The sequence below is a fragment of the Budorcas taxicolor genome, chromosome 9 (genome assembly GCF_023091745.1).
Source record: "Budorcas taxicolor isolate Tak-1 chromosome 9, Takin1.1, whole genome shotgun sequence".
NCBI classification, from domain to species: Eukaryota; Metazoa; Chordata; class Mammalia; order Artiodactyla; family Bovidae; genus Budorcas; species Budorcas taxicolor.
Genome location: NC_068918.1, coordinates 29,861,053 through 29,885,820, shown reverse-complemented (window position 1 = coordinate 29,885,820; position 24,768 = coordinate 29,861,053). Strand labels below are relative to the sequence as shown.

At 40.1% G+C, this 24,768-nt stretch overlaps 1 protein-coding gene across 1 annotated transcript in view; it reads right to left on the bottom strand.

The window, feature by feature from the left end:
- The window catches only part of LAMA4 (laminin subunit alpha 4), a 144,324-nt gene that overhangs the window by 97,832 nt on the left and 21,724 nt on the right, over positions 1–24,768 (bottom strand). The window contains exons 2-3 of the mRNA XM_052645687.1: positions 8,862–8,963; positions 454–578 (exon numbers count right to left, since the gene is read on the bottom strand). Coding sequence (XP_052501647.1) covers positions 454–578; positions 8,862–8,963 — 227 coding nt within the window. The remainder of the gene's footprint in view (positions 1–453; positions 579–8,861; positions 8,964–24,768) is intronic.

Sequence of the window (24,768 nt, the reverse complement as noted above, 5' to 3'; positions counted from 1 at the left end):
TCTATTTCTACCTGAAAATCCACTTAGCTGCCCCATGTAGAAAATGTCTGCTCTGTGGGAGTCAGAAGAAACTACTACTACTGAAAACACTGAATTATAATGTCTGTTGGCATCACCATTTGCAGCCTTTCTAGGTCAAGGGATAGCAGAGAAAAAAATGAGACTAGCCTTGCTTGTAAAGCTTGGGAAACTTCACTGTGTCTGTGATGTGTCCTGCAACCCACCCCCAATATTTAGGGAACAGAATCATCACCTATACTGCGAGTGTTTTTTAAGTTTTCCTGAAAGTGGATTCGGTCTAGAAAACTTTCCTGTATCTTTTCCAATTTCATTACAACAGGAGATACTCAATTTTGATTGTACAAAAACCCTAGAACTCTCTATAGGGAGAAAAAAGAAAAGAAAATCAAAGGGGATAAGCAGTAGAAAAGGCTATTTTCCTTTAAGACTTACTTGGCAACATGAGGCAGGGGGCAGGGGCATGGCTGGCAGGACCGGGGGGGTCCCCTGATGGCATCTCCAATATAACCATCTAGACATTTCTCACAGTGCTCGCCTGCTGTGTTCCGCTGGCAGTGCTATGAGACAAAAAGATAAAAAAACTGACAGGGGCACACAAGAAACCTTACACACAGCAAATGTGGGAATCAAGCAGTATTTCAAGCAAAAGGGATATCGGGCCTGACAAAACAGATGGTATGTAATGATACTTCCTGGTCAGCACAGAGGAGCTAGGCTGGCCCCAGTGGATGCTACAAAGTGTGAACCATGGGGAAGACTTCTGCGCGTGCACTGGCAGCCTGGGGGCTCTCTTCAGAGTTGGTGTGAAGAGCAGATTATTAGTCATTCACTTCAATTCAGAATGATAATCAGAATGATCAAGCTCTGAATATCCTGGAAGCATCAGTTTCCTGACTAGGAGTAAATATGAAATGAAAAAAAAAAAAAAAATCCCCTCCTGGTAAACACTAGGGGGAACATTTTAAGAATTTATGGGCTCAGAAGAATAAAATGTGTCCAAGTAAAGTATAATGGACTAGAAGGTAGATAAAGAATATTCTGCTAATGGGCTGGTATCTTGCATAATGATATACGAGAAATAGTAAGCTATTGTGTGATTCTTCCATTTATGGTGGGAATAATGGGAAGAAAAGCTCACAACAGTTGATTCTTCTGCCTAGAATGCCTGTTTATCATTCAAGATCTGCACCAGGCCTTTGAGAGTTTCAGGATTCCTTCCTGATGACCCCTCCTCGATCCTTCCTTCCTTCCCTACACACATTATCATCAGCTCCCAGCCTCGGGTGGCAAAGTGGTAAAGAACCCACCCACCAATGCAAGAGACATAAGAGACGCGGGTTTAATTACTGGGTCAGAAAGATCGCTTGGAGTAGGAAACAGCAACCTGCTCCAGTATTCTTGCCTGGGAAATCCCGTGGACAAAGGAGCCTGAAGGGCTACAATGCACAGGGCTGCGAAGAGTCGGCGCAACTGAGCACACAGGGACACCCAGCCTCAGCAGTGCTTCCCCCTACACTGTCTCTCAGCAGTGCACTGCCATCAGCTTCAGTGGAGTGGTACTCAGCAGCCGTTTGTTGAACTGGTGGATTAATTTCTCACTAGTCCTCTGTAAGAGGCAGTGATGCAGGTCTACTGGTATTTTCTCCAACTGGACTAGACTCGACCCCTCAGGGCAACGCCAGTAGCATGACGATGTTTTCATCTTTGTATTCACCAGAGTGTATAAAGTTTGAATAGGCTTTTCAGTGAAAAACTGTACTACTAGAAGAGACACCCTACTGTTTGAGCAATTCCCTTGGTAACACCTATGCACCAGAACTTAAACAGTTAACTTTTTTCAAACAGGGCTCTGTGGAGGAATCTTGGGGAAGGCAAGATGGAGGGACTGCGAACTTAACTTTGAGCTCTTTATTTTGTCTCTACATCCTATGTTGAGGTTCAAATTAAAATAATAGTGAAGTCCTGCTCTAAACATTTTATGTGGATTAACTAATTTAATTTTCATAATTCTAAGGTCCTATTTTCTTTTCATACTTTACAAAATGAATAGAGATACAAGGAGGTTAAGCAAATTGCCCAGTGCTACACAGACGGTACGTGTGTCTCAAAAGTGAGATTTCAGCTCAAGCAATCTGGCTCCAGAGGTTAGGCTGGAAATTCCCGTACTACACTGCTTCTCCAGTGTGTTGGAGAAAAGGTTCCTTTCCCAAAAGAGTCATAAAATGACTGCACTGGAAAGCGTCATACTGTTTCACTAACAGTTTGGACTTCAAATCAAGCGCAACACACTAGACAGTGGGCCACAGCTGTCATGGTTGAACAGTCTTTAGCCAATTGATCAGCCATTAGACTTGGCCATTAGCCACCTTTGACTGCTGATTAGAATTATGTTAACAGAATAGGATTAAAGAGGCTAGTTCAGGACGCCTGACAGATGAGAAACTGAAAAAATAGTGTGATGCGCGGACAAGATGTTAACACATTTCCCTCACTGTTCTTAATGCTGCGTCACGAGCTGAGTGAACCTTCAGCAAATATTTGTTGAAAAGAAAGAGGAAGGCCGAGGTGGGAAAGGGTGAATTCGTATCTGGAGCAAGTAAAGGAAATTAACACACACCCAGAGCCAGCTCAAAACTGGTGGCAGTCTCTTATCCCAGGGAAAACCAATGAGCCCTGTCCGACTACCCAGAATTTAAGCCATAAGCAGGGCTTCCCAGGTGGCATTAGTGGTAAAGAACCCGCCTGCCAATGCAGGAAACGTAGGAGACATGGGTTCCATCCCTGGGTTGGAAGATCCCTCTGGAGGGGGCCATGGCAACACATTCCAGTATTCTTGCTGGGACAATCTCAAGGACAGAGGAGCGTGGCAGGCTATAGTCCACAGGATCACAAAGATCTGGGCATGACTGAAGTGACCCAGCACGCAGCACAAGCCATAAGCAATCTGGCAGGGCTACTCTAGAGTGGGGTCAAACTAGCCCGAGTCCTTGTTGGTCAGAGGAAACCCATCTGTGCAGAAGGAAACAGGACTGTTGTAAGATGTCAGACCATTCTTGGCGACTCCATGGGTGCTTTGGCTTCCTTGTTAGGGCCCTATTTCTGCCATGGCAGCCACAGGGAGCAATTACCCTCAAGGGCAAAGCCTCCAAATCACTATGACCTCTAAGTGCTCAGAGTGCAAACACTGACTTTAGTCATCTGCCTTCTTTGAAGAGCTTGCTATGAAATTTCCTAAAAGGTAAATGAAGTACATTCTGTGAGACTGGCAGGGACAGTGCTGGCAGCAGGGAGAATTCCCTAGCTCCTCTGGTGTATAGATCACTGAACTTGAGCAACTCAGGTGAATTTTCTAAGTCTCTATTCTCTGTCTGTAAAACAAAGATCTAGCCGAGACAGAGTGCAATGTTTCTTAAATCTTTTACTCTGAGACTGCAAATATCCTTTACCTTCATTGTTCTGCCATTTAAAAATCAGAAAGGAAAACAATGACAATAATAAATAGTATATTGTTGTTGGGAAAATTTTAAAATATTTAATTTTTTAGTAAAACTGACCTCACTTAAAAATGAAAAAAGCTTTCTGAATCTTTGGCCAATGGTTAAGAAAGCTATGTCTGGACAATCAATCGCAGATTAGGTGTCAGGAATGACATCTGGGCACCAGCTCTGTCTCCTTCATTTGAGAAATGGAGTCTCTAGACACCTGGGCCACACAACCAATATAAGGTAAGAAGAAAGCCTAATAGGATCAGGTTAGTGGCTGGTCAGATGCTTCATGGGTCACTGTAGTCTGTCTAGACTTGTGGTTCTCAAAATATGTCCAGGGAGATGGCAGTGAGAAGCTTACTGAGGCTGGAATAGAAATCCTTGAAGGATTTTAGAAAAGGAGATGCCTTGATTAAGTTGTTTTTAAAAAATATCTCCATTGCTAGTGAGGAAGACAGATTAGGGAAGGGGAGTCTGGAGCAGGGCATCATGAGTAGTTGGGAAGGTGTACTAGTCATCAGGGAGGGATGCTGCGGGCATGAATTAACACAGTAGAATGGCACAGAACAGAGGAGGCTCTCTCCTAGGTTGAACTAGTAGGATTTGGTGTCCAGCTAAACATCCGTGAAAAGAAAAAGGAGGTTGATGAAGCACGCAGGACTTCTAAGTGTGGAGGATTGGCAGAATGGTGCTGTCATTAACTGAGGTGGGGAATACGAAAGGAGAGACATGTTCAGGGTTGGGAGAAGGAAAAACAATGTATAGAGAACTTATTACCTGTCTTGGTTCTCATCATATTATTATGCTAGGGGCACAAAGCTCCAGGGGACTCCACTGAGCTAGCTATCCTTAGAATCCTTTGCACAGGTAATTTTATGACTTTATTTCAAAACCTTAGCTAGCAAGGAAATAAATCACTATTTGCAAAATTTGGACTTTTCCAAGCTTGCAACAGACTGGAAAATTGTCAAGATTTTAATGTAAGAATTATGCTCTCGATTTAGATACTAATTTTATAGTTGCATGTAAAACATGAAAAAAAATTCCCTATTACTCAGTTTCTTCTTTCTCTTTGATACCTAATAAGGGTGTTGGTTTACCGATCACACATGTGTAGTCTTTTTTTTTTTTTACATGTGTAGTCTTAAAGGGACTTAGATTGGTTGATTTTGACTTTACACACATAAAGGAGAGTTTGAAAGTCACAAGAAAAATGCTACACAAATTAGAGATGTAAAATCTTTGCTTTCCTGAATTAGGTTTTAATTAGGCTTTGGGAGTAATAAAAAATTCATTAGCCTTAAATATGTTGAATTACTTCCCTTTCTCCATTGTGCTTAGAATGAGGTAGATTTCATCTGAACATCAATCTTTTTAATTATAAAATTATTACAGACAGTTGTAGAACACTTGGGCAGGTATACTATAAAGGGAAAAGAAGAAAATAAAAATTCATTCACATTTCCACCAGCCAGATGTGAACACTTAACAGCTTGATGGTTTTCTCTCTAGGTTTCAATTATGTTTTTGCGGTTGAGTGGTTTCAAATCTACTTTCACTCAGATTTAGCTTTTTTTCCCCCCTGAAATTCTGGCACAGACTTCAAAATTTATCTTTTTTTTTTTTTTATTGTTACTGAGCAAGTGGGGGTTTCTGCATATATTTCTAAAGCTCCCATGGTCCTCTTACTTTGAATTTCATTACATTGGTCACATCCACAGGCATTTTCAACTAGTGTTCTTCCCTACAGCCCTTCAGTCCACATAATGGAGGCCACTTAACCCAGATCCTAGAATAGTGTCAGGCAGTTAAGTGGTACTCAAAAAATGCTCATTTGTTAAGTGGATAAATGAAATCAACAAATCAATCCTTAGTCAAAAGAATCTAAGGGATCCCGTGCAAGTGGTCAATTTCAAGTCAGATTCTCTCCACCCTAGTTCTGGTCAGTGGGCTCCATGCTTTCTGCTAATGATGAAGCACCGGTTCTTTAGACGGTAACTGGCCTTAGTCATGACCTCGTCTTGGTTCTCTGTACCTAGCCTCTAGAACTCGGATAAAGTATGGGTTATCAGTGACCAGGCATTCCCATCACTGTCTGCTCTATTTCTACACTGTCTGCCATCTGTCTGCTCTATTTCTACACCTTAATTCCTTTCTCATGCCTCTTTCAAGTGCTTTCCTAGAGAATCTGCCATGCCCACTGGAGCTGCCTGGCCTCTGGGGCTCTGCCTAGCTGATTCTGCTGAAACCCCAATGCACCAAAATTCTGATAAGATGCAAGGCAGACCTTTGAAAAGACCATCAGTACATATTGGATTTCATTAGTTAAGCCACTTTTCATTTGGCCACCTTTCTGCATTTGAAGAATTGTCAATCCTCTTGTCAAGAAATCTGTAAATTTTTTGGTATGTCTAAAATGGTAGCATGACTTTGTCTACTCTCTGTATTTTATTGTCAAATGGCTTAGTTTTTTAAAATCAGTTTGTAAAATACAAGGTTAAATTGAAACTGAACATGGGAATGGAGGGAGAATTAAAAACAAATAGGGGAAGACAAGACAGAAGCATTACAAGCCTTCAAAATAAAATGAAACAAAAGAAGCCGTTTATTTTTGGTTGCTTATGGAAGGTGGGAGAAATGAGTTCGGTCAGGCGAACTGTAAGAACTGCCTGAAACTCTGGTGCCCAGAATGAGCTGCCAGGTGTTAGGTGGAGCTGAGAATGAGCTGGGGTTACAGCTCCTACAGGGCAGGAGCTGAGAAGCTGGCCCTGCTTGACCAGCAAACTGGAACAAGGATGACAAAGGAAACAGAAAAATATGAGATTGATTCCAACGTGCCACCACAGACAATGTATTTGCCAACTAGGTAACAACATACTCTTTTTATATTGGCAAGCCTCTTCTGCTTCCTCACTTACACTTATTGTTAGTCACTCATTTGTGTCCGACTCTTTGCAACCCCACGGTCTGCAGGCCACCAGGCTCCTGTTCATGAAATTCTCCAGGCAAGAATACTAGAGTGGGTCGCCACTTCCTTCTCCAGGGGATCTTCCTGACCCAGGGATTGAACCTGGTCTCCTGCACTGCAGGCAGATTCTTTACAATCTCAGTCAACTGGGAAGCCCATCATCTAGTCTTACTTACCTAAATTAAATTTACAGGAATATAGACACATGTTTCGGAGAAGGCAGTGGCACCCCACTCCAGTACTCTTGCCTTGAAAATCCCATGGACGGAGGAGCCTGGTAGGCTGTAGTCCATGGGGTTGCTAAGAGTCGGGCACGACCGAGCGACTTCACTTTCCCTTTTCACTTTCATGCATTGGAGAAGGAAATGGCAACCCATTCCAGTGTTCTTGCCTGGAGAATCCCAGGGACGGGGGAGCCTGGTGGGCTGCCAACTATAGGGTCACACAGAGTCGGACATGACTGAAGTGACTTAGCAGCAGCAGCAGCAGCAGCAGACAGATGTTTAGCTCTTGGAGATGAGATTGTGGGTGATTTTTCACTCTGAATTCCATGTATAGTATATACATGTGTGTATTTTTTACTTTGAGCATATATTACTTTAATCGGGGAAAAGACACTTCCCTCTAGGTAGGGTGAGGTGGAGGGACCACTTTTAGGATAAGTAAGATGGCTTTTTTTTAATGTTCCATCTGGGAACAAAGTAATTTCAGGAAGATTGGCAACTGACCTGAGTGTGTTTATAAACGTTTATACCCAAGTCCATCCCCAAACTTTTATCAGAACCTTGTATGCCCCAGGAACGACGAAGAAATCACATGATGACCACCCCCTTTGGAAGCTCAAGTCCAGGTCGAAGATAAAACCATGATAGGTTCTTTCTTGACAAGGTCATTGTAAGGAAGAGTAGTTTTATCATAGCTCTCCATAGGCATAACAAGAGGGATTTTTTTTTTTCCCCTTTAATTTATTTCAGTCTTCCATCTTACTGACTGCCTAAAAGCAGCTGATGGGCTGGCCAGTCCCTATTGTCTTACACTTAAATAAACCAGATAAGGAAGAGCCCTTAATTGGTCAAATTATCAGAGATGTACATTATTAGTTCAAGTGCATTCATGGGATTCTCTTTTCAAATGTCACTGGGATTAAAATAACAGGAAACCGGAGATGGAAGCATTAGAAAGGGGTCAGTTTGGCAGCTGCGTGTGCCTACACTGCTACAGAGGACATCCTGGATGTAATGGTTATTTAAGATGGGGGAAGGGGAAAATAGAAACACCAGGACTAAACAAACACTACAATGCATTAGCAACCTTTAGTGTTTGCCACTTACTTCTGTCCCTAGAAAAATGTGAATTGTTAGGTTTAAAATAAATGGAAATATTCTAATTTGCATCTTAATGGAATGCGTGAGTAAAATAACACCTTCATGTACACACCATGAAGACCACTTATAATCAAAACCATCTAATGCCATCAATTATGCTAATTTTGAGGTAGATAGGTATATTTAAGTATTTTTGCAGTTTCCAGTTTATGCAAAAATATTCTTGCATTTTGAAAAGCTGCTTTTGCCTCCTGGGAACTAGAAGAATCCACTTCTGCTATGTAGTATAGCTCATGAAGGAAAACATGATCTTAGAGTATAAGTCTTTAAAAATGCCTCCTATGACCTCTACTGAAGTCACTTCTGGTAAATACTTCAATCACCATTTTCACTAGGTTTTCAATCCATTCAGTGAAAATGGGAAATATGTAGCAAGCACTTTTGCTAAAAGGTTTCTCAGTCTCCTTCATAAATCTCTATCATGTTTCACTGTCTACTAGAAAATTCATTTCAGTTAAGGGGGAAAAAGTCTCTGGGGGCTTGATTACAGAGTTACAAAGACCACAATGCCAAAGTTCTCATTTTTATTAGCTATCTGGTTCAAATTTTTTTTTTAGGAAATTTTGATCTATAGACCTGACTATCTTAAGTTATAAAACAAGGCTATGAAACAACTGTTTTATTCTCCTAGTTTATGTGGAGTGAAGCCAAACATATGGCAAACTATACTATTACAGAGGAATCTGGATGGATAGTTTCCTCCTCTGTGTATTATTTTTCAGGTCCATCCCCAGTGGCTGATTGCTGGAAATCAGCTGCCGAAAGTGGTGGGGCAGTTACCACCAGGGACAGGGGCACATTCACAGATACACCTTGGTGGCCACTTACAATCATAAGCAGTTTATACGAGGTGTTTTACAGGAAAAGCTGAAGGGTAAAGAGAAAGCATGATTAGCAGTTCGCTTCTCCGTAGCCCAAATGTCCAGGGAGAATATTTCATCTCCACCAGAGATGCAAAGGCTCAATGAAATATATGGAAAGTGACACGTGCCCCCGACCTACCACACAGAGTCCTGAGCCGTCCAAGCACTCGTTGGAATTACCATTACAGTCACAGGGCAAACATTCTTCCGAGTAGGCAAAGAAGAATCCAGCGTCGCATTTCTGAAACAGACACAACAAAAGCATCTTCATGATTGAAAAGGTCAATTTTGGGCAACATTTTCTGGGAGGAGTAAGAGATGATTAGTAAACGATCTACATTATTTCTTTACAGCACACATACTGAAATGAACTATTTATGCTACCATTCAATTGTCTTTGTTATATATCTTTCTTTCCTCTTTTCCCACTCTTTGCGGTTTTAGGGAGCTGCAGGGGAGGGCTCCTGACGCAGCGGGGACACGGCGAGGACAAATGGCGCCCAAATCTCGCGATGTGCAGCGGCCTGCGCGCACCGTGACCTCGTCTGCACTGCGCGAACTCCTGTCCCTTTCTGAGGACAACAGGAACACCTTTAACACCGTCCAACGTTGTTAGGAAGGATGAGAAGATTTTAGGTAACAATGAAGGAGAAACTTTCTAATGTTCTTTCCTTCCAAAACAAGACAAAACAAAACCACATCAGGGTGAAGAACTACATCGTGCTCCCTGTTGAATGAAGACTTAACGGGTTCAGAAATTATTGGCTGTAGCAGAACGACTTAAAAGATGTGCTTCATAAAGTTGTACCCTTTAAAAAAACCCTCTTTTCAGATCCTAAAGTTTTGAACGGAGGGGTTAGGAAGTTAATGAATCCTTACACGTCTCGTGGGTTGTGTGTAGGTGCCGTCCCTGTATTTTGTTTATCCGCGTGACTGTGAGATATACATTGTTTTCCTTCCTTCTGGTAGTGAGATAATTAAGCCCAGAGATGCTGTGGGTTGTGATGGTAGCCTACCTTGCATTTGCTGAATGGCCCTCCCCAAATGTCACTAGGAGTCAGGTTGAGAACTATGAGATTGTTCCTCGTTTATGCCATGGTTCCTGGCTTATAGATATGTATTTTGCATTTCTTGGGAATGTTTCAGCGCTGCAAGGCAGAAATGCCATGCCGTCACAGGTCTGGAAGTTCAGTCCTTGCCTATCAGACAGATTTACATCTAAAGAATTCCAGACAGATAAGAATCTGGGTTGTTTCCACAAACTTACAAAGTAAGAGGGTTCCCATCACACCCGCCATTGACTCATTGGAGTTTGTACTGTCCTTTGACCAGGAAACTTTTCATTGTATCTGGCTGAGGTCCCTGACTGTTACACAAAGCCATTTCCTCTCGCTTGTTTCTCTCTAGAGAATCACTAGATACCATTCACAGTATAAAAACACTGTAGTCCTAAAACTAAAATTTAATATATTCCATTTGAAATAAGTTTAATAGAGCACAATGACATTTTTTTTTTAATAAAAAAAAGGTGAAGAAATTCTTTCTAAGTGAAAAGGCTGAGAGGGGACCAGTTTATAATGGAGACTTTATAGTTGATGATAAGCCTTTTTTCAGTTTCCACTAGGGAACAAAAGAGAGGAAAAGAAGCCAAAATTGCTGTAGGAAGCATTTAATTCAGACCACCTAATTTCACATATGGTAAAATTTTTAATTATAAGAGGAATGGATAACAGTAGTGAAGGGCTTAGTATTAGTTATCTCAGGAGCCTCCAAACCAGTGGTTTCTGAGTTTTCTAACTGCCTAAGTTAAGGACATTTGATTTGGGGAGTTTCTGATTCAGTAGGTCTGATGGTGAAGCAAAAGAATCTACATTTTTTAATAAAATAAATATTATATTTTAAAAATTGTTTAACTCTTTCCCCCAGCCTTACTGAGATATAACTGACATATAACATTGTACCTCATGCGAAGAGTTGACTCATTGGAAAAGACTCTGAGGCTGGGAGGGATTGGGGGCGGGAGGAGAAGGGGACGACAGAGGATGAGATGGCTGGATGGCATCACTGGCTCGATGGATATGAGTCTGAGTGAACTCCGGGAGTTGGTGATGGACAGGGAGGCCTGGCGTGCTGCAATTCATGGAGTCACAAAGAGTCAGACACAACTGAGCGACTGAACTGAACTGAACTGAAGTTTAAGATATATGACATGCTCATTTGATAGTATGGATTGCAAAATGATTACCACCATAGCATTAGCTAACAGCTCCATCTTGTCACATAATTACCATTTCTTTTTTGTGGTGAAAATATGTAAGATTTGCTCTCTTAGCAACTCTCAAATGTATAATACAGTATTACTAACTGTACATTAGATAACCCAAATTTGTTAGCTTTTTAACTGGAAGTTTTACTCTGACCAGCCTCTCTCAGTTTGCCTGTCTCCCATCCCAGCCTCTGTAACCACCATTCTGGCCTCTGTTTCTATGCCTTCCAAGGAGTGGGGCAGAGACCGGAGGTGTATTTGAAACAGAAAAACACACTGGTGGTGGCAGAGAGTCTGGAAGCAGTACATGAAAAGCTCCACTTGTACCATCAGCTATAGTAAAGACCTTCCTGTGGCCCAAGGAATCAAATTTCTGTAAGGGTGTTTTAAATTGGTAGTAGCTCAAGTCTTTTAGGCATTCTTGCAGCTCTTTCTTCTGAAGTAGACAAAGAAAGTTAAGATTTGCCCTGAATGAATGCATCATTTTAAATATGACAGTGACTAATCTCTTATATCCCTGAGGCCCTAGCTAAATTAAGAGACTCATAAAAAAAAAAACCAAAACTAAAATTATCATAACATAGGAAAAAACCCAAAAAGCAACAAAAAAGGGGAAGATTTTGTATTTTAGAATAATTTTAGGTTTACTGAAAAAAATTGAGGGATATGTATTTTTAAAAGACCCCATGAAATTTCTTTGTGAGACGAGGTTTGAAAAGATTATTTCAAAGAGGCACTCACAGTGATTTGTACACTGTCATTGCTCAATGAACCCTTGTGACTTGAATGGTTTGGATTAGGATAGGACATCTGAGGCATACATGCTGTTGGAAACCAGTGATTAATACTGCTAACCCACTCACTGCTGTCTCCTGGGGCTGCATTGGGGCTGCAGTCTTTCTCATCACAGTCCAGGCAACCACTACCTAGACTGTGTACTAGATGAAATCTTTACTTTATGCTAAGTTTAGGAGGTGACTTCACTCTGTCATTATCCGCTTACCCACCCACTAGGCAAAGGCTCTGACCTTATGTGAAAGATGTCTTGGCTCAGGTCTCATACCGTGAGAGATGGGAAGACAAGGGAGGCAGGGACAAGGTTGTGTGGAACAGTCATTTGGCCCCCTGCTGAGAGGCACCAAAAGTTGGAAGCCTGGCCAGCTCCTTTGTTGCTGGGTTTTGTACACCTGGAAGGATTGTATTTTCTAACTCATCTATCCAGACGGGAGGCACCATTTAAAAATTCACATGAAGGCACCACTATTGGATAATAAAAATCCTGGAAATGGGGAGCTTCTGATGCCATTACTAGACCCCATACACTTGATACCTTAGACTTTGTATTGTAGAACTTTAGAGGATTTCTTGGAATGGTAGATTGTTAAATGGTTCGAGAGAAGCTTGAGTATCCTTAGGAAGAGTGTTTAAGGCTAATTCTTTCATGTAAAAACATCTCATCATTTCCCCCCCAGAAAGTTCTGTTAATTTCTACTAAATCTCTTATTGAAATTCTATAGAAACTGACAAAATTGACCTTTGTGATATTTTTAAGAATGAAAATGTGGCTATCTTTTTTAGTTTTGCTCCTGCTTAACAATCTTTTAAGTAATCCAAGACCTGTGATGTTTAGAGGCCTGTGAAGACTCTTGAGAGTCCCTTGGACTGCAAGGAGATCCAACCAGTCCATCCTAAAGGAGATCAGTCCTGGGTGCTCATTGGTAGGACTGATATTGAAGCTGAAACTCCAAAACTTTGGCCACCTAATGCGAAGAGCTGACTCATTTGAGAAGACCCTGATGCTGGGAAAGATTGAGGGCAGGAGGAGAAGGGGATGACAGAGGATGAGATGGTTGGATGGCATCACCGATTCAATGGACATGGGTTTGGGTGGACTCTGGGAGTTGGTGATGGACAGGGAGGCCTGGCGTGCTGCGGTTCATGGGGTTGCAAAAAGTTGGACACGACTGAGCGACTGAACTGAACTGAACTGAAAGCCGAATAGTCTTCTTACAAAGAAAATATTACCTGTCTACTTCCCTTGAAAGTATTCTCCAGAATTCACTAAACAAAGATGTGTTTGTGTATATACATGTGTGTGTAAGCAAGAGGAGAAGTCTTACAATCAATTTTTCAATGCCACCCTGAATCCTCTTGTCTTTCTAAGATTGACCTAGAGCAGACAACTGTATAACACGTGGGTGGGTGATTTAGAGAGCACTCGGGGGATTTGTACCTTCTGGCATGCTGCCACAACTTTTAAAAAATTGATGATAATAACAAGGATGATAATTGCAATAATGATGATAATCATAATATAATTACTATTTACTGAAAGTCTATGTACCAAGTATTGTGATGAGTACTATATCCATGTTATAGTATTTACTTTTCACACCAACTCTGTGAATTAGATGTAAGTATCTGCATTTTGGGCTTCCCAGGTACCCTGGTGGCTCAGAGGGTAAAGCATCTGCCTGCAATGCAGGAGACCTGGGTTCGATCCCTGGGTCAGGAAGATCCCCTGGAGAAGGAAATGGCAACCCACTCCAGTCCTCTTGCCTGGAAAATCCCATGGACGGAGAAGCCTGGTAGACTACCGTCCATGGGATGGCAAAGAGTCGAACACGACTGAGCAACTTCACTCACTCCCTTAGGTAGCTCAGCTAGTGAAGAATCTGCCTGCAATGCAGGAAACCCCGGTTCAGTTCCTGGGTTGGGAAGATCCCCTGCAGGAAGGCATGGCAACCCACTCCCCATGGACAGAGGAGCCTGGTGGGCTACAATCCATGGGGTTGCAAAGAGTCTGACACAACTGAGCGACTAAGCACAGCACAGCAGAGCACAGCACTTGGAGTTTAGCAGTGAACAAACTGAGAGTGAGAGAAGATTAGCGATGTATCCAGTATCACATAGATTTGTAAGGGGTTCAGACTGACCCGCATCTTGCTTCTCTACTATACCATGTTGCCCCTTGTAAATAAATAAATTTTAAAGTATTTAATTTACATTATAAATTAATTGAGCATAAATATCTGCCATGCTTAAGTCACTGCTTTGGTCATGTTGTATAGGTCTTTTGTTTTTACCCCACCATAGCCCTAAGGTAGCTTCTATTACATTCATTTTGCTGATCAGGTCTGTGTGGCTTACAGTAATTGTTCTCAGATCAAATAGCACAGATAAGAAATGGTGGACCCAGAAATTAGATCCATTTTTTGACTATCAGTTTGAGCTGTTAACCATCTGGTATACCATAATATATGCTAATCAAACCCTTTTTGTTGGGCATTCAGGTTATTTCCAATGTTTTGCCATTATAAACAGCAAATCCAAAGCAGGCTACAATGAATAAAAATGTAAAATCTCTCATTTAAGCCCCAGAAAATTAAAAAAAAAAGGTACATGCTTAAAAATATATCCAATTATTAATATATAAAAGCCACTGAATGAGAATATTTACTTTCTAAGCAAGTTACTTCAGCCACATTGTTGTTTTGACCAATTCTTTCCACTAAATCACTTGTAGACCTTTTACAGCTCTCCACTATTAAGCCACTCTTAATACACAGCTTGCCTCCTGCTCTGACACTGAGATTGGATTAATCAATAACATTTACTTCTGCCTTTGAAGAATAAGAGTTAAAATTGCCATTTGCTTACTTTGTTATGATCAGTGTGATGTCTGACTTGAAGTAAAAATCAATGTATGTGTACTTGACTAATTTTATATTTACAGAAATTAGGACTAGGTGGTCCTTAGGAAGAAATTAGTGTGGTATATCCATGTGCCACTTAGAACTCAAAATGACAGTGTATATATATATATATGTTGATATCCCTGCAGAAGGCATTATTTCCAGAGGTTCATCACATAATCACAATGTTAATTATTTAACTATATATAGTTATAATTAAGATTGTTTCTTAACAAAGAGGGTAAGATTTATACAGCTGATCATTTTTGTCCTCATTGAAAGAAATCCCCTTAAAAACACTAGACTTAAACCAACAATACTGTCATCATATGTTTTGAATTTTCTTAAAAGTTCTTAAATTGTAGTCTTTTGAAGTACAGTTCAGTCTGCATCCTTTGGTTGTGACAAATTCCTAAAAATCTCTTGGAGTTATCAAATAAAGTGAATACCAAGCAAACTAATACTGTTTCAAGTTAAAAACTCACAAAAATCTCACTGTGTTTTCCAAATAATATCACAGAGGAGCCAATTAATTGGAGTTGGCTACAAGCCACTGCTTTCACATAGATACTGAATCTCTAGGACCACCAGATAGCATCACTGACTTGAGGACAAGAATTTGAGCAAGCTTCAGGAGTTGATGATGGATAGGGAAGCGTGGCGTGCTGAGGTTCATGGGGTCGCAGAGTCAGACATGACTGAGGGACTGAACTGAACTGAGGACCTTCAAAATTACTGTTGAAAAGCCCAGTTGACTAAACAGCTTAAATGGTCTAATAGCATTCTGTAGGAATCGGAGGTCTCCAGTCACCCATTAAAAAACTAACAATGGAAAAATTGACCAGACTTAGGAGGAACCTGAAGCTGTCATCTGAGAGACTGAGATATATCTTCAGATCTCTGAGTAGGGACTTGATGACCCTACTCAGAGAGAAACAGACTCTCATCTCCAGTTCCAACAAATAATGAATTAATGATAATAAAATTCCATTACCGAGAGCATACTCCACAGCCTTCTGACTCTTTTAATAGGATTTGACCTATTATTGGAATTTTTGTATTGTGTCTTCAACCAAGGATCTACAAACACTTTACAAATGTTTCAACTCATCTTGCTTTCTGAATTGGACTCCTAACATTCTGATTCGTTAATTTCTGCTTTAATTTACTAAGACTTAATGTGGAAAGCTTTAAAAAATTTTTTCTCTAAATTCATTCACTTACATACAGAGTCACTGCTATCTTCTAAATTAGTATTCTTAAAGTTTAACAGCCCACATTCAGTTACCTTCCTGATTCGATTTTTTTATGGGCATAATGAATCCACTTTTCTCTTGTTTCCAGGTTACAATGGTTTTAGCTCTAGTTTTAGTGATTTCCATTTTTTTTTCATTTTTAATGTGTGAGTCACCTTAAAATTTAGTCACCTTAAGGTCGAAAGTTATGCTAATTAAAGATCTAAAGCTTTGTGCCTTTACTGAAGGGTCTCCGGACCTTACACAATGCTGAGGTCCATCTGTTTAAAACTTGAGAAGAATTAAAATCAGACAGTATCTAGGGACCTAATAGCAACCAGTAGTTTAATCTATTTAACAATGTTAATTTAGGGACTTCCTTGTTGGTCCAGTGGCTAAGGCTCTGGGCTGTCAGTGCAAGGGGCCTGGGTTCAATCCCTGGTCAGGGAACTAGATCTCATGTGCTGCAACTAAAAAAGATCCTGCGTGCCTTAACTAAATATCTCATATGCTGCAATTAAAAGATCCCCCATGCGGAACAAAGATCGAAGATCCCACGTGTTGCCACTGAGACCCAGTACAACCAGATACATAGATAAAAATAAATATTAAAAAATAAAAATCAGTCAATTTAGCCTTTGCTGGGGAAGAGTGACTTCTAAGAACATATTAACTTATTACATGGGTAGGCATCTCATGAGCTTCCCAAGTGGCACTAGTGGTAAAGAACCCACTTGCCAGTGCAGGAGACATAAGAGATGTGGGTTTGATCCCTGGGTTGGGAAGATTCCCTGGAGGAGGGCATGGCAACCGACTCCAGTATCCTTGCCTGGAGAATCTCCATGGATAGAGGAGTCTGGCAGGCTGCATATTGTCCATAGGATCACAAAGAGTCAGACATGACTGAAGTGACTTAGCATGCATGCATGCAGGCATCTCACAGGCTATTTTTTCCTATATCTATAAAAACAAAAGATAAAGTATCTGTCATGGAAAGCAGTCCTTAATTAAGTTATTGATAACTTTGCCTCTCTATTTTTTTTTTTGATAGGACTTAACATGTTCTGATTATTCATATACAAAACTGTAATGGAAGTGCTAAAATAAGTTAAATGCATTATGCAATGGGTTACAGTTAGCAAAAAATTGCCTTTTTGATTGACTTTACTTGAATATGGAGAGAATTACCCATGTATCATCCCTTGGGTCTCTTTAAGCTCTTGTTTGCGTCATTGAAATTCCCTACATTTCAATAGGCGAAGTTAATTTTTAGATTTTGACAGTGATTTCACCATAGCTTGATTAGGAAAGTGGTTTCAACATTCCTCAGGGGTTTATCCAATTCAAAGATATTTCTTCTTAGGATTGGCATCATAAGGCTAGGGTATCAGCTGAACACAAACCACGGTGCTGGTTTCTCCTAGTTGGCTCTTAGAACTACCTTTGTGCTTTTTGCTTAGGAGCTCTATCTGCCATACCTTGGCAAGCTTATAAAACTCTCCAGTCCTCAATTTAATAGTCAAATGAACTAGAGCCACTGATTTAGGTCTTGAGGAATTCTGAGGAACACAACGTTGCTATCTTGTCCACAGTTAACGTTTAATTTTGTAGAGTGGAGAGATATTTATCATGGCATTTACTTTGTATTTCTGTGGCTATTCCTCAGCACACTTTGTAGGTCTTCTTGGTATTCTCTTGGGCGTGGAAACCAGTACTCCACTCAAAGATCTCAAATAACTGTTCTCAAACCCCGTACTTGATCAAATGCTTATTTGGACTTGTAGATAACACTAGACTCAGGCTGTGATGAAATACTTACCATGCGTGCTAATAAATAGCTCTCTTTAGTTGTAAAACCAAGAGGATCAAACAAGAAAAGTTTAGAGCCCCAGAGCCATAAAAAATTTTCTTTTAAAGAGTTGGATTGGAGCATGATTATGTTCATTAATGCTCATGAAAATTTCTTAAATTTCCTCCTTGAAAAGTTACTTAAAACACTTTTTAAGTTGCTCATTTATAGTAGTGATTACCACTTATAAAACATAATGGGGCTTTAGCAATGCCTTTTTTCCCTTTAATTTTTCTTAAAAAAAAAAAAGGAAAGAAAAGAAATCTCCTGCTAGCATCTGCCTTTCTGCTCCAGGTCCTCCTCACATTGCCTCATGTTGCTGGCTTGTGCATTTCACTCTTTCCCTTCCAAGTTATGATTACACAACATAGCCTCTGCCAATTTTTTTTTTTTAATATCTGAAAACTGACTCAGTTTTATTTAATTTACTGGGGCAAATGCCATGGACACATTTCCAAGAAAGGAAGAGATGCAAACCACAAGGGCTAGCCTTAAGAGCAAGGAGAGAGAAATAACTTTAGAGTTACAAGGTTTAGGGGATTTTGATATGACTCCTTAACTGCTTAGTGGGAATCAGTGTTGTAAGATGCAGACATCTCTGTCCTCTTCAACTGCTTTTTGTGAATAATAACAGCTAATGTTTATTGACAGACTCCAGGTACTGAGCTAAGTGCTCTTTATAGATATTCCAATTTGATCATTACCCACAGGATTGCAAATGCCTGCCTAAATTACCATTACTTTTTACAAGAAGTTGAGTTTAACTGTCTATAGACTGACAATGGCTCCTGTTTAGTGTGCCCTGGGAAGGCAGCAGTGCTTCCTTGGATGAATCCTCTGTTTGAGGTGTTTCATCAATTTCCATTGCTAGTAGATGTACCTGTCTCTGTCTTGAGGTACCCAGTGTAGTTCATTGCTGCCTCCACACTGGACCACTCAGGATGCAAAGCAGAATGTCACTGGCAGTACCTGTCACTCTTTATGCTCTTCCTCATGGGTTTATGCATCACAGAAGAAATATTGTGGTGAATTAGTAGGAAAGGAGAAATGCATGCCAAATCTCTGCTCTATCCTTTTAATCTCAGGAGATAACCATTCCTCTTTTAATGAGAAGATGGAGGTCATTGGGTGCAAAATCTCATACTACATCTCTTCTCTTTCTCAAAACTCATCTTTATCGTGATTTGTCCTAATGTCCTCTGCCCACCTCAGAGGACGTCATGTTCCTCTTCTTAGGAAAGACTCCCCCTCTAGCCATGCTCTGGGGCTCGCACATCTGTGGCCAGCAGGCTCTGTTCCAACACCTAGCCTCCCTCCCTAACATGCCACCTGTCTCTTTGCACCCGTAGGGATGAGGAGAAGCAGAGTACAGTTAGGTGCCCAGTCCTGTATTGGATGAGCCCTGACTTCTTCCCTCAGGTTCAAATTGTAAGAACACCTTCCCTCAGCTCTTCCCCTTCTTCATTTTCCTCCATTCTTGCCCAGCCAAGCTTGGTGAGTGAGAACTCAGTCACACTGGCTCTGCTTCCTTCTATGCCAATCTCAGCCTCTGTCTCCATTGTGTTGCTGAAACTGCCCTGACAAAGCTGTCAGGTGAGGTCTTTGTGGCTTTGCTTTTCCAGTGTTACTTGTTCTTATCCAGCACTTAATATTTTTGAGATTTCCTCCTCCCCCTACCCCCTTGCCTTGAAATTCTCTCTTCTCTCTGCAGGAAAACTCCCTCTTTGGGTTTTGCTCCTGTCTGTCTTTTTTCAGTGTTTGGGGTCAGGGAGCATTTGAGGGAAAGGAAGGTAGGTTGTCCCTCTTCCTCTGCTGCTCCTACTTGGTTGGTGTTCCCCAAGATAACCTTTGCATCCTTCCTTTCTATCTACATACTTTTGTTTGGTGAGGTCAACTTCTCCCACAATTTCAGCCTCCATCTATATTCTGGTGGCCCCCAAAACTCGCTACATAACCCCGATCTCACTCTTGTATGCCATGCGTTTGTTTCCAACTGCTTGTTAGACAAGTCCTTTTCCAGTTCTGTAAGCACATGGAGTTAAATGTATCCCATGGTGATCTTATTATATTCTCTCCCTAATCTATTTTTCTTCTTATATCTCGGTTAATGATAAAGATTATGGAATATAAAAGGAAAAAGCAATGAATTAATGCTTTTAAATCACATGAATGTATTTTGCATTAATGTAGTTTTTGGAAATGTTTCCAAAAGAGTGAACTCCGCAAGAATCAGGGAATGGTTTGCATATAGAATGACAAAGTTTAAGTACTCACATTTTATTTATTTTTTACAAGCACTATGCTATCTTTGTTTATTTCAAATATATTGTTTAAATGGAGGTAAATGAAGTATCACAGAGTTTAGAGTCTTGAGTTAGAAACTACTTTAAAAAATTCTGAATTGTTATAAATCTATCTGTTTGGACAGTAGGACTGGATGTTCTCCAAATAAATTTCTGTGTAGGATACAATGTTTATCCAGGTTAAGTTAACTGGAATGTGCTAATTTGAAGCTTACGTGTTTGTTATATTGTTATATTGTTTGTTATATTACTTAACAGTTACCACAGCGACTGGTTAGAACTTAGACAACAGAAGATTTTATAGGGAAGAGAATTTTGTCATGGACATTATTTAGAATTGCTGGCACACAGTGCTAATAAAAAGCAGATTGTGGTTTAGTAAGTTTTATTACTGTTTTAAAATTCTCTGTACAAAATGAGCCCCTTATTGCCGCCACCTGGGTAAGACTGATCCCACCTCCTGTCACCCTTTGTATATCTATTATGTCATAGAGTTTGCACTCTTCCTTTGAAATATTTAGCAAAATAACTCTTCCTCCTTGTTCCTAATATGTTTAGCTCAGAATCTTGGCATTTCTCTCGTGGATTGTAATAATGACCTTCACTCTCTTCTCTTGATCATCAGTTTTCCTGCCTTCTGGTCCATTCTTTATTACCAGAGGTAATTTTTAATAACTTCACCATACTACTTTTCTGCCTCAGACCTCCCAATGGCTCTTTATTCATTGCATACATGAGTAAGTAAAATTCCTTAGCATGACATACGAGGCTCCTATTTCACAATACAATTTCTAACGATCTCTTCACGTTCAACCTCAGCTCCCTCTGCTCTAATTTAACTACGTATTTCCTCCACCCCACAGCATACTATTCTCTTGACCACCTTGACCTTGCATGTACTGTGCAACAGGGTCTTGGGGTGCCTTTTTTATCTCCATCACCTATGAATCCTTTCCTCAGTCTCAGACTCAGTTGCTCCTCCTCTGTGTTTACATGGCACTGTACACACCTCATTAGAGCACATGGATCATGCAATTACAAGTTTTTTTTTTTAAGTCTTTATTGAATTTGTTACAACATTGTTCCTGTTTTTTGGCCATGAGGCATGTGGAATCTTAGCTCCCTGACCAGGGGTCAAATCTGTATGCCCTGCATTGGAAGACAAACTCTTAACCACTGAACTGCCAGTGCAATCCCGATTGCAAGTTTTAATTTATGCTCCACCCCCGCCCCCCTGAAATCACCATGAGCTCCTTGACAACAAGGATAGTGTCTTATTCATCTTTGTATCCTTATTATCTATTAATATTAGAGTAATTAACAAATAGCCAGTAGATGGTGAAAATATGTTAGTTGAAAAACTGGATTTGAACTTGTAAAGAAGGAATGAAGAGAGGGAAAAGTCATGTAAAAACTTTGAAGAGCAATTTGACAAATCTCAGAAATGAAAACCTCCAGTCATGAATGAGTCTTTAAAAAATATTAAAGAAAAAGGCAAGCCGTAGAATAGAAACAGTATAATATTTATATTGTATTTTAAAAACATGAAAAATAATTTTATGTTATATAATGTGTAGGGATGCATGCATATAAAGAAAAGTATAAGAAATAAATAGAAACCTACCAAATCAGGCAATTTAAGGGTAAAGGAGAAGAGTGAGATTGAAGATATATGGGCAATATTTTATTTCTTAAGATACATGTAGGGGATACAAATGCTCATGAAAGCATGCTGTATCCTGCATCGGACATAGACTAGCAATTCGTTTCTTACATGATAGTATACATGTTTCAATGCCATCCTCCCAAATCATACCCCCTCTCCCTCTCCCTCTGAGTCCAAAAGTCCGCTCTACACATCTGTGTCTCTTTTGCTGTCTTGCATTCAGGGTCATCATTGCCATCTTTCTAAATTCCATATATATGTGTTAGTATACTGTATTGGTGTTTTTCTTTCTGGCTTACTTCACTCTGTATAATCGGCTCCAGTTTCATCCATTTCATTAGAACTGATTCAAATGTATTCTTTTTAATGGCTGAGTAATACTCCATTGTGTATATGTACCACAGCTTTCTTATCCATTCATCTGCTGATGGACATCTAGGTTGTTTCCATGTCCTGGCTATTATAAACAGTGCTGTGATGAACACTGGGACACACGTGTCTCTTTCAATTCTGGTTTCCTCGGTGTGTATGCCCAGCAGTGGGATTGCTGGGGCTGGTGCCCGGGGATGACCCAGAGAGATGTTATGGGGAGGGAGGTGGGAGGGGGGTTCATGTTTAGGAATGCATGTACACCCGTGGTGGATTCATGTCAATGTATGGCAAAACCAATACAGTATTGTAAAGTAAAATAAAGTAAAAATAAAAATTAAAAAAAAAAAAAAGAAAGAAGGGAACAGAAAGAACAAAAGGAAGGAAGAAAAATGAAAGGTCCCACTTAGATTGGCTGGCTATTGGATTTCCATGTCTAGACCTGGTGAGGTCTCTAAAATATCATCTCTAGGAAGTGACTAATGTGGTCATGACAATAGATTCAGCTACCTGTGTATATTAACTTCCTTGTTATTCATCTTATGTACCATTATCACACACAGTTAAAAAAGTAAGCAGAAGAACATTCCTTACTTAATTTGTTCTTCCTTTGTTTTCTACCATACAGCTAATAGCTACCTCATCTTACGTGGAAGCCTTTCACATGTCTGTATGTCTAAGTTAAGACATACACCAACTTTCAGATTCTTCTAAGGTGTTTAAATGACAATTTGATTTACACTTATTAATTTATTCTGTCAGTAAAGCTATGTGTCCTAGGCTACCTGTGCAATATGGAGGACTTTAAGGGTGCCTATTTATTCTAGTTGGGACTTACCTCTGCAAAACCATAACCACACCCATGATCTCCTCCAACATCCTGAACCTAGTTTTACAATTCATATATATTTCATCAATTCTTAGACAATATCTATTCTTTGTTGAAGTGGAAAGGTCTTTTTCAAGTGGTAATCATCCTAAATATTAATTTGGGGTGACAACAGATTTTTAAGTGGTTCTATTAGGGACCACAGTCAAGAAAGTATATGGATATGAGTGTCTCTAACAAAGCATATTTTTGGAATAGCCAGTAGACTGAAAAGAACTAGAAAATTGACTTCTATCCATCTGGAGACTGAAACTGCACCATCTAAAGATGGATTGCACTTCACATATTTGGACCCTTCTTTCATAATTTATAACAATCTGGGAAAAGTGACAGACTTCCCCTGTTCAATTGATAAAGCATATTTTCAAGGAATCCAAGTAGATAAGAGATTGTATTCAAAGGAAGGATCCCTTTCAAGTATCAATTTTGATAGATTTCTCAATGAATTGCAGTCAGTTAGTCGTTAAATTCAGAGCATTTTGTAGGTAGAGCAATTTTCTTTTCAAATGTGTTCTCTCTGTCTCTTTTTTCTCCTTATTCTTTCAACAGCTAACAGATCCTCCACTTCCCCTGTAACATATATCTGTAGGTAATTTTTCTTTAGAATTTGCACCCCAAGTTGTCAGAGTATGTTGAAAATCTACTCTTTGGCATTTTAAGAAGTGCACACATGTATATCCATGTTCAAGTCCCCATTTGTCAACCATGCATCTGGCAGTGATTCAGCTCAGTAAATATTTGTTGAGTGAATCTCTCCTCTAAATATGTTTGCTTTGAGGATACCCCCAGATTCTAGACCTCACCATTTTATCTCCTATATGTATTGATATGGTGTAGTACAATCTGTTCCTTAGAGAAGCTATAATTCACTGTAGTTAAATCCCCTGGAGACAAACTGGAGCAGTGGAAAGCATGAAATCTGATTCCAATTCCAGTTTTACTAACCTTGCCTGGCTTATTTAACATGAGGTTTCAGGTTTGTTTGTTTGTTTTTTCCTGAAAAAAAAAAAAATGGGAATGATCACCATTTTATCTCCCAGAGTGGTTGTGAGGATCAGCTAATGTTGTGCATTTAAAGCCCAAATGGAAGGGGTTCAATAGCTATGAGTTTTCTCCCTTCCTTTTGGATGTGTCTGTGCCAGGGTTGTCTGTTTTAACTGATAGCTCTTCATTAAGCTCTAAGTCTTTCTTTATGAGACATAGCTCAGCAGTGACATCTGGTTCACTGGCTTTCTTCCTCAGAAGACTTAACTCCCTGAGAACAGAATCTGGATTTTTCTGGTTTGTTGCTGTATCCTCAGTGCCTTGCATAGCAGGTGCTTAATGAATATGTAGTGAATGTATCTTGGCATTACAGAATCACAGGATTCCAGGGCTGCCAAGGATGTTAGTGGTTCCCTCATCTAACCTCTCATTTAAAGTTTGGAAAATTGCAACCTAGAAAAGCAAGGGACTAAGGCAGTCACATAGAGCAAGTTAATGCCACCTTTAGTGTACCTTCCACTAAACCACACTTCTTTCTGATGATGATGAGAAAAGTGATGTTAAGAATTGTGCAGGGTTGTGGGACTTCCCTGGCAGTCCAGTGGTTAAGACTCTGCCTTCCAGTGCCCAGGTCACTGGTTGGAGTACTAAGATCCCACATGCCACATGATATGGCCAAAGGAAAAAGGAAAAAAAAAATGAAGGTTGTGCTGAAGCTCACACCTCGTCTGGGGCTGCAAACAGGCCCACACTGTCTATCTCTGCCTTTCCCAGGCATATCTGGGTAAGA